Below are 14,294 nucleotides of genomic sequence, written 5' to 3' on the forward strand. Positions count from 1 at the left end.
GACTAATGAAATCAAATGAGAACTGTAGATGAAAACGAGGTGATGGAAAAGGAGAGGAACAACTGCTTGAAGAATATAATGGAGGCAAGAAAAGTGACTAGTATAGTAAGGAAGAAAAAACTGAAGAGATTAGTCCTGCAATCCAAATAAAATCCTAATGACTGTTTCATTTTGTAGCTAGTAGGAGATGAAATGATTGTGAATGACATTGTTAGATGAAAATGGGAGCAGAGTGACCAATGCAGATGATGCAGTCGAGTTGTTTAATGATTACATTATTGGTTCATTTCATCCAGGAAAAGTAGATTTTGTTACTATAGGGATAGGGAAGGGTTCATGGCTTAGAAGTGCATGAGCTGAATGTGTTTCGAATACTAAGTATTTGGGATGTCAGTAAGGCAGTAGGACTGGATAGAATTTCTCCATGTGTTTTAAGAGAATGGTTTAAGGAACTGACAGTTCCTGGCTGTTCAGTGAATGTCTGATTGGGAAAGGTGCTCAAATAGTGGAAAGAGTGTAAGATAGCACCATCATAAGGAAATTGGTGAGAGATGATATACAAAATTGGGCAGATTGGGATAATGTTATCTGTGAGGGCTAGCATGGATTTGTTAAGCCTTTCTTTCATAGTTACACAGTGATCAGCATTCGTTTTTACAAATTATGGAAACACCTACTGTGTTATAGTAAAACTTCAGTTTAATATAAACCAAAATAATTATCCAATGTTTCCAGATGGATTTCAGTTGATTTTGATATAAAGAAACATGATACGTTACAATCCAGATAGTATGCTCAAGTCCCACTAATTTGGTCAACTGTAGTGTTAATGGGTGACCAAAACTATAACATGGTAGTTGTTGCCATAATTTTTAAAAATGAATGGATTTTTTAATGGAGTACTCTTGTTTCAGTTATCTGATAAAACATGAACAAGCTTAAAAAAGCATATTTATACTTCCATTTATTTGGATTTTACAAAGACATTTGACTGGGTCCCACATGATAAGCTCATATATTGAATTGAAGATTGGCTGTCTGATATCAGAATTGTGTACATGGGAGTGGTATCCAGGAAGAAGAGGGTCATGAGTGGAGTTCCAGAGGGACCTCTCAGCACTGGGACCTTACTGTTTAACCTTTATGTTAATGACATTGTCAGAGGTTGCATGGTAGGGATGAGGATATCCAGTTGTTTGCAGATGATGTGAAGCTTGGGAAGGGTGTGCTTGTTCAAATCCATTCCAGCCCTTTGGAATGGATTTGGATAAGCTGGATGAGTAAGCAAATGAATGAGGATTCAGTATAATGCAATGAAATATAAGGTATTGAAATTCATCAATGGAAAGTTGCATACTCTGTTGGTGGAATTTTACTAGAGGAAGCAAAGGATCTTGGGGCGATAGTCAGTAGAAATCTGAAATTTAGAGGACACTGCAAATGCAATTAAAGTAATCCAGACAATTCTGAAATACTGAGGACATTGGCCATCAGAGATGAAAGCATGGTGATTCCATTGTATAAAGATTCAATCGATTATAATCTAGATTACATCTGGATAGACCAATTGCATGCATACTGCAAAGTTTGGTGGGTAGAATGAGAAGAGGTGATGTGATTGACACATTTAAACTGTTGAGAGGTAGTTATGGGATTAATTCAAGGACAAAGGCAATCCATGGAAGTGATGAATAAGAGAGTGAGAATTGGCTTTCTTTTTTTTTCCATAAATGGTGTTTGTACTGTGAAATATTGTCTGATGGAGTGGCAAGAGCATGAATGATGAATGAGTACAAGGGGGTGTGTGATATTCTTTGTTCATGATCTTTTTTTAATGCTATTAGCAATACCAAATGAACTATTTTATAAAATGATGTTTTATTAACTGCTTATATTTCACTGAATTTCAGAGCACAACATAGCATGTATAAAATAGGACTTTTGATCTTTTGTCTGTTGTAATTGTATTGTTTCACTTGCTCACTGTTGTGTATACATGCTGGTTTGAAATTCAGTGAAGCATAAGCAGTTAATAAACATGTTAGTTGACATATAGCTTAAAAGTGTTATGAAAATTTTATTTATTTAATACTTTTGCTATGCTTTAAGACATATATCTTGGATATAGGAGATAAAAATAGTTTGGCTGTTATCTTATATGCAAGTGAAGTGGGGAATGAGACATGCAGTATTTTAAGTACTTTATATACTTTATAGTGGTTGTAGCCATCATTGACTTAAAAAAAAAAATAAAAAAAAATAGTGGTAAGAACTGTATCATTGGAGTAAATAGCCTGTATGAGTTAGTGTCCTAAGAATACTATATAGTATTATGCTGAAGATAATTGTGAAACCACATATATGTACGGAGGCTGTTCAATAAGTTATAAGACTATATTTATACAGAAAACAGATTACCTTTAATCGTCATCATTTACATGGTCTTTTTCGAAGTAACTATCGTGAGATGCGATGCATTTGTCCCAACGTTGCATCCACTTCTTAAACACATGTGAAAGTCCCTTTTTTGAGAGTTCTTTCAAAACCACCTCCGCAGCTTTTACACATGCTTTGTTGCTTTCGAAATGGCGGCCTCTTAGTGGTTTCTTGAGTTGAGGAAACAGCCAGCAATCGCACAGTGCGAGATCAGGACTGTATGGAGGGTGTGGTAGGATATCTGTGTTGTTCTTCTGCAAAACGTCCACTACACCACCAGCAATATGTGGCCTTGCATTATCGTGGTGCAATAAGAAGCCATTCTTCAGCAATGGATGCTTCCTTTTGACGTGCTGTACATTGTCCATAAAACATCTGCATAATATGAGCCATTTACAGTATTCCAACACAGTAATTACTGTGTTGGTAAACAATGCCTTCGTAGTCAAAAAACATTATGGTCATAACTTTACCAGCCGATTTTACAGTTTTTGCTTTCTTGGGGTAGGCGAAGATGGATGCTTCCATTCACTGCTTTGCTGTTTCATTGTAGGGTCATAGTGATACAACCAAGCTTCATCTGCTGTAATGATGCATTTTAAGAAGTTGTCGCTTTCTTGTTTCAGTCTTTCTTTCCATTCTGTGCACACATCCACTCTATGCTGCATTTGCTCCGGCGTCAAGAGTTTGGGAATCCATCTGGCGCAAACACGTTTCAGTTCCAAATGTTCAGCCATGATTGAGTGACCACTTTTCACAGAAATATTCAGGACAACATGTAGCTGGCGTACTGTAATTCTGCGATCCTCCTTGATGATAATCGCTACTGTGTTGATCATTGTCTCTGTGATGAACGTTGAAGGTCTTCCCTCACGTTCAAGATCTTCCACATTTTGCCTTCCTTCCCTGAAAGTTTTATGCCAGCAAAAAACACTTGCCCTCGACATTGCTTCATCGTGGAAAGCTTCGCGTATCATGTTAAAAGTGTCCGATGTTGTTTTTGCAAACGCACACAAAATTTAATTGCATAATGCTGTTCCAAGGACGCTTCCATTTCGATGACTGGTCGCGGCTCATAGGCGCGTCAGAACAAGCTTGCGTTTAGTCACGTGACACTCTGGCACATCAGCCCGTATATGCCATCTATCAACCTCTTTTGTTAATACAGACAGCAACATTTCTTTATTCCACAGAAATTAATATTGTGATGAGTGGTTTCACAACAGTAAAATTTGTCTTATTACTTATTGAACAGCCCTCGTATATATATATATATATATATATATATATATATATATATATATATGAGCATCTTCTAGTTTGTGTGTGTGTTTTATTTCTTTAAATAGAAAAGTATATTGTTGTTTGAGAGATGCTTGTGCAAGAGAGGTTCCTTCAATTAAAATGGAAACACACACATGGAATGAATAATACTATTTATTTATTTAAGACCATATATTTAAAAAAAGTTGGTAATGTGTCTTCATTTTTTGTTTGCTATCGTCGTCTATATAACAAACCCAAAATGAAAGTTGAGGGTGTATAGACAAAAAAAGATGTTCTTCTAAATGTTCTGAATAAAAGTTATCAAGTGTAGGGGAGAGTGGACTTCTCATTTTGGTTCTTTCAACTTGACTGTAAAACCTATTCTGAATTTTCTTGATATATCTATCTGTAAAAAAATTCTTTCAATTTTCTAGATAAAGTAAAAAATGTTTCTTATAACCCACTGATATAATGGTTAGCTTTGATGTAGAATCTCTCTCTTCACAAATATTCTTCTTGAGGACACACTACATTTACTTTCAGAAGCATTTCCACAGGATGTAGTGAGATTATTCAACTTTGTTATGCACTCTGGATATTTTATTTGTCAGAATAAGTTTTACACTCAAGTTGAAGGAACCGCAATGGGAAGTCCACTATCCCCTACCCTTGCTAACTTTTATTCAGAACATTTAGAAGAAAACATTCTTTTCTCATATAATATAAATAATCTACACCCACAAATTATATTTACTGTGTAAATGGAACACGTCAACAAATTTCCTTTTTACATATTCTACTCCTTCGTTCATTCATTCATCAGGTGAATTAATTACTTCCATTTATCAAAAGCCTACTTTCACTGGCTGCTACATTCAACAGCAGTCAGATCACCATCCATCACAGAAGACTGGAATTATAAAAACTTTATTGCAACATGCTCATACTGTTTGTTCTACACCTCAGTTATTATAGCAGGAACTGTTAAACATCAAACGATATATGAAACTCAATGGCTTCTCAGAAAGGACCACACAACAGCTTTTTAATTCCTATAATCCTCAAATAATAAGGAAACAGTACAAGTTCCAATTCGTAACGTTTCTGGCATCTCAGAACCCATTTCCTGAATTCTTAAGAAATACAATTTAGTGGGTACTTTTCTTCTTGTCAAGAAATTAATCAGCATGGTTTCCATTTTCAAAAGATAAATGGTCTCCTCTTGTTCTCCCTGGTGTCTACCAAGTTCCTTGTGACTGTCATCGTTCTTACTATGGATAAATTGGACACTTTGTAGAAAAGAGAAAACAAGACCACCAATCTTACATTTTAGCAACAGTAAATCTGAAAACTCTGGCTTGGCACAGCACAGAATAGATACAGACCACAACATCCTGTGGTATGAAGCATGCTTACTTCATTGATGTCAGTTTATACTTATTAGATTTGTCTTCTCCATACCTTCCTTGAGCCATTCTTTTTCTCCTTACTCATCCCAGAACTTTCTTCAAGTTTGTCTTGCACACTTGTTCTGTCATTCTCTACACTCATGTTATCAACCTCTCCATTCATAAGCACCACTTCAATCTCTTCTTCCTTACTCTCTCATTCTTTCACATCAGTGATGTGAAAGAGGAGACTTACAGATTCTCCATTCCAGCAGCAGCAGTCTCTCAAAATAACATACACCAAAACCATTCAAATGCAGTCATTCACTCTTATACAGTTCAGTTCATCCTTCAAACTCATTCCACACATTAGCAAACTGCACTCCTTTCTCTTTACACATTTTCACTAACACATCATTTATAATCCTTGTTCTCTGCCTCATCTCATCACAGTCATACCTGGGCAACACACTTGACTACCTTTTCTATTACACTATTATCTTTTTATCCTTCTCAACAACCTCCTGATATCCATTCTTACATTCTAATTGTTCCCAGTCAAGTCATTTTTCTCTATTACCACCACCAATTCTTTTGCTCACTTACTCCTCATATCCAACAATGGTATGTTTTATCCATGGCCATTTGAGTGGTTAAGTGATGAAAATCATCTACCACCTAAAGACATTCCCAAACATCCATGCTAAATATCTACATAAAAGTAGCAAAATGTTGTCCTGTAAATATTTAGTTTATTGAATAATTAAAATAATTATTACAATTTTATTTTTATTTTTATTTTTTTTCCCAGAAAACTTCAACATAAGTGAGATTATTTCACCTCAGAAAAGGCCATATAGTTTTCTTAAAGTACTTGTTTTCAGATGTGAATATTTTCATTTTGCTTATCTTTTTCTTTCTTATGTAGCAAAGCTTGTATTTTAGCAGACAATAGCTTCCACTTCCTCAAAGATTTGGTAGCAGCTATCCCAGATGTTCAAGGAGATGAAGAATCACCAACATTCAGTGCTGCAGAAAGCCACTTATTGCCATCTCATACTCGACAACAAAGGTAAGCCTGTGGAAATCATACCTGTGCAATGTTTTTTTTTGAAAATTATACGATCAGAAAATCTTTAGCCTTGGTGAATAACTAAATGTATTAAATTTAGAAAGATTGATTTTGAAAAAAAAATTTTTTTTTTCTTATGTGAATTCCACCAGTAAGTAAGTTTCCTTTTTAAGGTTACCAAGGTGGTCAGTATTCGTATTAAAGAATTTATGGAGACACAAACACACACGAGTTTGAGTAATTACTTTACTTATAATTAAGAAAATAACATGCAATGTTTCAACCTCTTATCATGGCCATCATCAGGAAAGCATACATATGCACAGAACACAAGCTACATAAAAGTAAGATAAATTTAAATATTTTGATAATCGTTTGCCTTAGCCTGGCCTCTAGTGAAAATAATAATAATAATAAATAAAAGATATACAAATATATAATTAACAAAATAAAAGAAATTTATATATATATATATATATATATATATATATATATATATATCTCAGTATAATTATATACAGAGAATAGAAAAAAAAACTAAATAAATAAATATAAAGTTTCATAGCCAAACTACATTAAACACATCTCTACAGTGCTCTTAGTTGGAGTTTTGCCATCATATTCTGGGTACTATATAGGTTGCAGATTGGTCCTCCAGATTCTTGGAATTACTAATCCATCATTGGTGTTTAGATTCAGATTTCTTGAACTTTCTTTCAAACCAGGTTTTGGTGCATATATGGACTTGATGTCTTTCCAGTTGATTCTGTGACATGTTTGAAGTGCATGGTCTGAGTGCATGTTTTACCATAGTGGAGAAATTTAATGTGTCAGTTATGTTCATCTTTTCTTATTGGGATGGTATGCCCTGTTTCCCCTATTTATGGTAGGCTGCAGGTGCACTGAATCTTGTTAACCTCTGGATGTGCAAGGTAGGGAGGGATCTTTGGATGAGTTGCCTTAATGTAGGGTTCTATTTTTTTCTGATATTCCCCTAATGCATGACATGGTTATAGCATTCTTGTCATCTTTTTTTGCTTTTAATGGTATTATTATGTTTTGTGTACTGTTTTTTTGTTGTAGTCATTTTTTATAAACATTTGGCTAACACTAGCCTGGTTGGCCGAGTGGTTAGTGTATCCGTTCTCCAGCCAAAAGGTTGCGAGTTCGAATTCTGCCATGGGCATGGATGTTTGTGATTGTCTGTGAAAATACTAGTGATAGTGATGGGCAGTAGGTGGCGTTGGTGTAGTTGCAGTTGACTGTAGTTGGTGGATTGAGTGGTGGAGACAGAGAATTGTAGAGTAGGTGCCCTACCTCAATGAGTCTTTATAGATGTCATGTAATAATAGTAATAAGTTCACCACCTGCTCATTGGATTGTATGAATTTTTATGTATATATTGGCCTGTGTGTGTGTGTGTGTGTGTGTGTGTGTGTAGGTTCTTGGTGGTAAATTGGATATGTGTTGCATTGTTTGTTCAGGTAGCTTAGGAATGTATTTAATGTTTCACGGCTACAGGGCCAAATAGCGAAAATATCATTAACATATCTGAGCCAGACTTTGGACTTTAGGCTTGCTGAATTTAGAGCTCCTTGCTCAAAGTCTTCCATGTAAAAGTTGGCTATGGAGCGGGGGGGGGGGGGGGGGGGCGAATGGTGAGCCCATAGCTGTACCTTCTTTTTGCAGGTAGAAATTATTTTGCCACACAAAAATGCCATCATCGAACTACAAAAACTAGGAATCATCAGCATCCTCAAATATAGAAGCCTAAAAATTTGCTCCATTGAGCAGGTGCTGAACAAAGAATATGAAATTATTAGCCAAATGTTTATAAAAAATTACTACAACAAAAAAACAGTACAAGATACTCAATATTATTAAAAGCAAAAAAGATCACAAGAATGCCATACCATATATTAGGGGAATATCAGAAAAATAGATCGAACACTACATAAATACAACACTAAGGCAACCTTCAAATCTACTGCAAACAAAATTAAGAAGTGTGCTCAGCTCATCCAAAGATCCCCTTCCTTGCGCATCAAGAAGTTTACAAAATTCACAGAATCAACTGGAAAGGTTCTGCCATCCAGAACATTATGGTAGAATCCAATGCAAGAAAACCTTAATATAAGAGGACTGTAGAGATGTACTTAATGTAGTTTAGCTATGAAACTTTAGTTTTATTTATTTAGAGAATATTTTTTTCTCCTATTATCTGTATACAGCAAGATGGGATATTTACATCTCTTACAAATCAAGTTTTAAATTAGACAACCATTGCGCTGCTCTCTTTGTATACTGATATGTATACAAATTTATTTTATTTTATTAATTTATATTTTGTCTATATTTTATTTCTGATTATTATTTTCACCAGAGGCCAGGCTAGGGTAAACAATTAACAAAATATTTAGATTTATCTTACTTTTGTGTAGTGTCATGTAGCTTGTATTCTGTGTATATGTATGTTTCATGATAATTTCTTTGATATAGAGATCAAAACACCGAGTGTTATTTTTTAAATTATAAGTAAAGTAATTACTCCAACGCATGTATTTATGCCTCCATAAATTCTTCACCACTTGTAAGGTTTTAAACAATATATTGTACGTTTAGTACTGTGGATGAACTAAAAATTGCATGATCTTGCTCTAGTGACTAAGCATGGTATTTTTTTTTTTCCCCGAGCCACTTCAGACTTGAAAGCAGGCCACTAAGCAGGATTGTGGTCTCAAACTAGAAAGGATTTTTTTTGTGAATCTTACCTACAAAAAGGTTGTAATTGTAAACCTATGATTATTAGTTCCATAGGTGAACTAAGTATTAAAAATAATCCATAATATAGGGGAGAAAAAACATGGAACTTTATCATGCCACTCAGGCTTCTGGTAAGCAGAGTGGTGGTCTCACGTTGAATGATGAAATTCATTTGCCATCTAAAAGACTCCCCAAAATGCTCTTGTCTCCACATTGAAATTTGAAGCCTACAACCTGTTGACTGGAGAGAGCAGAAGTGCTATCCACACAGCCAACCAGGCCTTCAATGATCTACCCTAAACGGCTTTTACAACCAGGATAAAAGAAATGTGCATAGTTGAAACACAAATTTTGTATATTGATACTTATGCTGTTTTCATGTAATTTTACAATTTCTTTGGTATTGAACTATATGCAACTGCCATCCATCTTACTAGAGAAAGACTTTCTATGAAGAAATTTCTATTCTCTTAAGAGAGACTAAGAGATTTTCAATGCACTTTTTTTTTTTCAGGCCTTTATAAATTTTTGGTTTTTGTAACTCCTTAAAATTGAAATATATATATATATATATATATATTTTTTTTTTTTTTTTTTTTTTTTTACCAATCTTGCAAACGAGAGGCTGCATAACATGTAGCACATTATTAAAATGGAGAATCTTGTATGGTAGAGTGTATTAACTAGTTCTTTTTCCCCGGTTAATAATACAAATTCATATCCATGATATTTGTTCTAAAATAAAGTTAACTAAAAAGATTAAAGAGTGAGAGACAAAATAAATTCAAATTAATGTGCTTATTTACAAACAAATAATATTAGTATAAAGTATGGTATTACATGGGTGTAACTGTGTGTGTGTGTGTGTGTGTGTGCTCATAAAATGCTTGGTTTGCAAGCACTATATACAAATCTGCATTATAGCTAAAAACTTATATTCTAAAGAGAAAAGGGCTCATAAATTTAATATCAGGCATAAAGAACATAAGATTTCTTCCTATTTCTTCTCTTCAAGATCATAGGATCTTATGAGAACAAACAGGTAAAATCAGTTAATTTCAAACTTATCAAGCATATTTTCTTCCTCTCTCAATAGTGGCCATATAAGTCTAATTAATTAAAATCATATTTTTATTTTTGTTGAAAAAAAAAAAACAACATAATTATGCACAGCATCTCTTAAGAAAGAACATATTCTTTCATGTTCTCTATAACAATAAAAAAAACACAACACTTCTTTCATGTTCTCTATAACAATAAAAAAAATCACAATAACACTTCTTTCATGTTCTTAACAATAAAAAAAACCACAATAACACTTAAACATATAGTAACTAATCTAAAAAAACACTTAATAAATCAAAATTAATCAACCAAACTATAAATAAAAAAAATTACCTATTTTACAAGAGCTCCATATAACACATCTACACTTAAAATAGCCTTGAACAAGACTGTCAGTCATATTCTATTCTATTTTATTTTACTTTTTATATTTTTATGTTGACCACACACATGAAAGGTCACAAGACCTATAACACTATAGTGCCATGCATGGGCAAGTGATTAAAGACACAAAAAATCGTAACCTGTTGATACATTTCTTAAAGATTGTAAGGTTATACCTTAGTGGGAAAAGCAGTACGGGTGAAATTGTTCCAAAGAATAGAGATGAATGGAAGGAAGGAAACTAATGAGAAGCCACAGAGTGTATGGGTGTTGGCCAGTGGCTGCTCTGGTTCTTCTATGTTTAGAAGAAAGTGGAGAAATTGTAGCAGCCAATTTAGAGGAGCAATGCCCATGAAAATACCTATAGAAAAGTCATAGCACTTAAACAGAACACCTATGATAAAGTGACTGAAGGGAGTGTGTGAGGAAGGGTCATCTATTAAGCAGATTGCCCTCTTCTGGACATCATGAAGAATTTTTAGAGAGGTTGGGTGCTTTACCCCAAATGTGGGAACAGTACTCCAATGTTGAAAAGATCTGAGACTTATAAAGTGTTAGGAGTTGAGAGGAAGAGAAGTAATGCTTAGAACGGAAAAGAACACCAATCTTTTTAGAGGCTAAGGAGGCTGTGTGAGTAAAATATTTGTGACAGTCATCCCAAGAAGAGAAAGTAGATCTTCAAAGGACACTGGAAGTTAAAAATGAGAGACAATGAATTAGGATTTTTCTTATGAGTAATAAGGCAAGCTTGAGAATTTTTGGCATTGAAATTTACTAAGGTGTCTTTACCCCATTTCAGGATGTTGAGGAGGTCAGTGTTCAAGTCACTGGTTATGGAAGATCTTGAGGCAACTAACATTAGGGTACTGCTGGGTTTATTGAATGATGAAGAGGAATGAAGAGCACTGTCGTCAGCAAAGCTGTGAATAGAATTTGAATTCAGAGAAAGGAGGTTACTGGAGGGTTCTGTGCTCTCACCTGTGCTCTTCCTCCTTTACATCAATAACCTCCTTTTTGGACAATTCTAGAACACAAAGTCTTGAGCACAACTTCCAATCACAGAGTGTAGGGAGGAGGCCATAAGATGGCAGTTTATTCAGGGGCCAGACACGATCAAATGCCTTAGAAATAAAAGAGTGATAACATGAGTTTCTCCAAATTTTTCCATGGCCTAAGTCCAAAGCTAGGTGAGATTAGCTAGGAGGTCGGCTGTAGACAACATTCTGACAACAAGAATGTCAGAATTCATATTGGTGATTGCTGATTAAACTGAAAGTCTCCAGGTAATGAAGAAACTGGTTGTTGATAACCTGCTCTATCACTTTTGAAAGTACTGAGGTAGGAGCAATTGGACAATAGCTAGATTGCTGATTTTTGTCTCCATTTTTGGATACAAGCTGGATGTAGGCTTGCTTCCATGCTGTTGGGTAGATGTTAGTGGAATATTATCGTTATTATTATTTGGTTACCTCCAAGTCAACAGACTCATTATAGGAGGCTCTCCTCAACCAGAAACATGTCTATCGTAATCAGCTTTGAAATTATATGTATGAAAATTTATATAAGATGATACAGAATGGATGACAATTCTGAAACACAAATCTTGAGCTCAACTGGAGAAATCCCATCTGTTCCAGGAGCCTTATTAGTATCAAAATTAATGAGGAATGTTTTTTTTTTTTTATGTCCTTTTAGCAAAAGTTCAGAGCAGACATGCAGTGGGCAGTTTGTGGAAGTATGGGAGGTGATTTGCATTGGTCATCCAGGCAGGAGATGGAGAAAAAAACTGACCAAGAGGTCCTTCTTTTCCTTGGGTGAGAATTACTATAGTGCCATCAGGATGCAAGAGAGAGAGGTGGCAACATGAAAGGGCAGAAATTATACCCAACAGCCTTATCAATGATTCCAAAGCAGACTTTTTAAGAATGAAATGCAAACTCGCCTCCTGCTTAACTGACTGCCAGACAAGGAGGCGAGTTTGCATTTCATGCTTACGAAGTCTGCTTTGGAATCATTGATAACTTTTTTACACATGTTTCTAGCTATTGTGTAAACTAAATAAGAAGCTGGAGTTTTTAATTTAAACCATTGAACATAAGCTGCATTTTTATCATGGATGGCAGAGGCATATTTTTTACAGAACCAGGGCTTGGATATAGTTTGGGGGGATTTGCAGGGGATTGAGGAATGAAAACTCTTATTCCAGTGGGAATTATTTTGGTTACTAGTTCAGTGCTGGTGTTTGGATCATGAGAGCAAAAATAATCTGACCATGTGTAAAAATAATCATATTAAAAATTCTGAATATTTTTACATATTAATTATGCTTGTTAGTTTTTGTTTTCATACACGCAGTGTCTGCACTTGTGATGTGCTCGTTATGAAAATGTTATATTAGAAGTAACATGTAAAGAAGTAAAAATATTGAAGTACTTACTAAACTGATTATTTGTGTTACTTATAAGAAAGTTTGTTGTATTTTAAAATGTTGAATTTTGTGTTTGTGAAAGACTTTCTTTTAGCGCTGATGGATACAGCGAGTCAGCCATTTTATTGCAGTGCGTAGTTTCTAACTTTTGTGAAGTGCACATGCTCCCGGAGAGAACTTGATGCGTGATTGACAGCTGACAAGGAAAGCGTTGCGTATCCAAGTTACAGTTGTAAACAAGAGAGCGTTCGGAAGTTTTTTAGAACACTGGCCGAGGAATATTCAAGTTGGAAGGAACTTGATTTTTTGTGTGCGGCAGTCAAAGGAAATTTCATATTGTATTCCGAAAAAGGAATAGTGAAAATAATAGGTTTCAAGAAGGAATAAGTAAAGAAATAAAAGGAAATCTTGAAACTGTAAGTTTTTATAAACTGGCCGAGGAATATTCAAGTTGGAAGGAACTTGATTTTTTGTGTGCGGCAGTCAAAAGAAATTTCATAATGTATTCCGAAAAGGGAATAGTGAAAATAATAGGTTTCAAGCAGGAATAAGTAATGAATAAAAGGGAAGTCTTGAAACTATAAGTTTTATATAAATTGGCCAGTAAATATTCAAGTTAGAAGAAACTTGATATTTGTTTTTGTGTGTGGCAATCGGAAGATATTTTATAGTGTATTCCGAGAAAAAGGAATAGTGGAAATAATATGTTTCAAGGAGAAATAAGTAAAGAATAAAAGGAAATCTTGAAACTGTAAGTTTTTAAGGTGGAAAAAGTTAAGACTGTCATTTAGTATTGTGAATGAAAGAAGAACTTGTTGCTTACATTCTAAAGTGAATGTTTTTCTTAGAGAAAATATTGATAAGGAAGTTCTATAAGTATTAAGGATGCTTGAAAGTGAATGTTTAGAAAATATATTGATTAAGAAGATTTATAGGTATTAAGGATGCCTGATCTGATGAGTATTGCTACTAAAAGGAAACAAGATTTAGTCAAGAAGACTTTTATGTGTGTTACATTGATTGTTGAAAAGGATCCTGAAAATGAAGTATAGAGCTGTATAACTTCTGGAAAAGAGCCTTAACAGAAAGAGAAAAAGACTATGAACATTTTTTTGTGATTGTGAAAGAAAAAGTGTTTAGTCTTAAGAGTAAGTTTATATTTTTAAATAAGGCCTTGGATCCATATAATCTGTAGTTATAGTTATGTATTATTGCTAGAAGTGTATATATATTGTTTTAGTTTTATTAAATGTGTTTATTTTATACTAGGTTTTGAGTTAATGATTAGTTGGATTCTGAAAGAGAGAGTTAAAGTCATTGCACCAATTGGAGTGAACTTTTGTGCAATACAATAACATATAGGGACACTCGGAGTCAAAATAAAAATAATTGTTAGTAAAAGAGATTTATATAATAAATCACCTCATAAGTATATAGTATAATTATTAACAAAGGCACAGCCGGTAGACTAAAAAGTTAATATACTATAGAG

At 34.3% G+C, this 14,294-nt stretch overlaps 1 protein-coding gene across 1 annotated transcript in view; it reads left to right on the forward strand.

The window, feature by feature from the left end:
- NC2alpha (negative cofactor 2 alpha) overlaps positions 1-14,294 on the forward strand; it is a 162,684-nt gene that overhangs the window by 76,733 nt on the left and 71,657 nt on the right. Inside the window, exon 4 of the mRNA XM_090400574.1 lies at positions 6,019-6,162. Coding sequence (XP_090256700.1) covers positions 6,019-6,162 — 144 coding nt within the window. The remainder of the gene's footprint in view (positions 1-6,018; positions 6,163-14,294) is intronic.

Source organism: Typopeltis vanoorti, chromosome 11 (assembly GCF_054136105.1).
Source record: "Typopeltis vanoorti isolate ZY-2024b chromosome 11, IOZ_Tvanoo_1.0, whole genome shotgun sequence".
NCBI classification, from domain to species: Eukaryota; Metazoa; Arthropoda; class Arachnida; order Uropygi; family Thelyphonidae; genus Typopeltis; species Typopeltis vanoorti.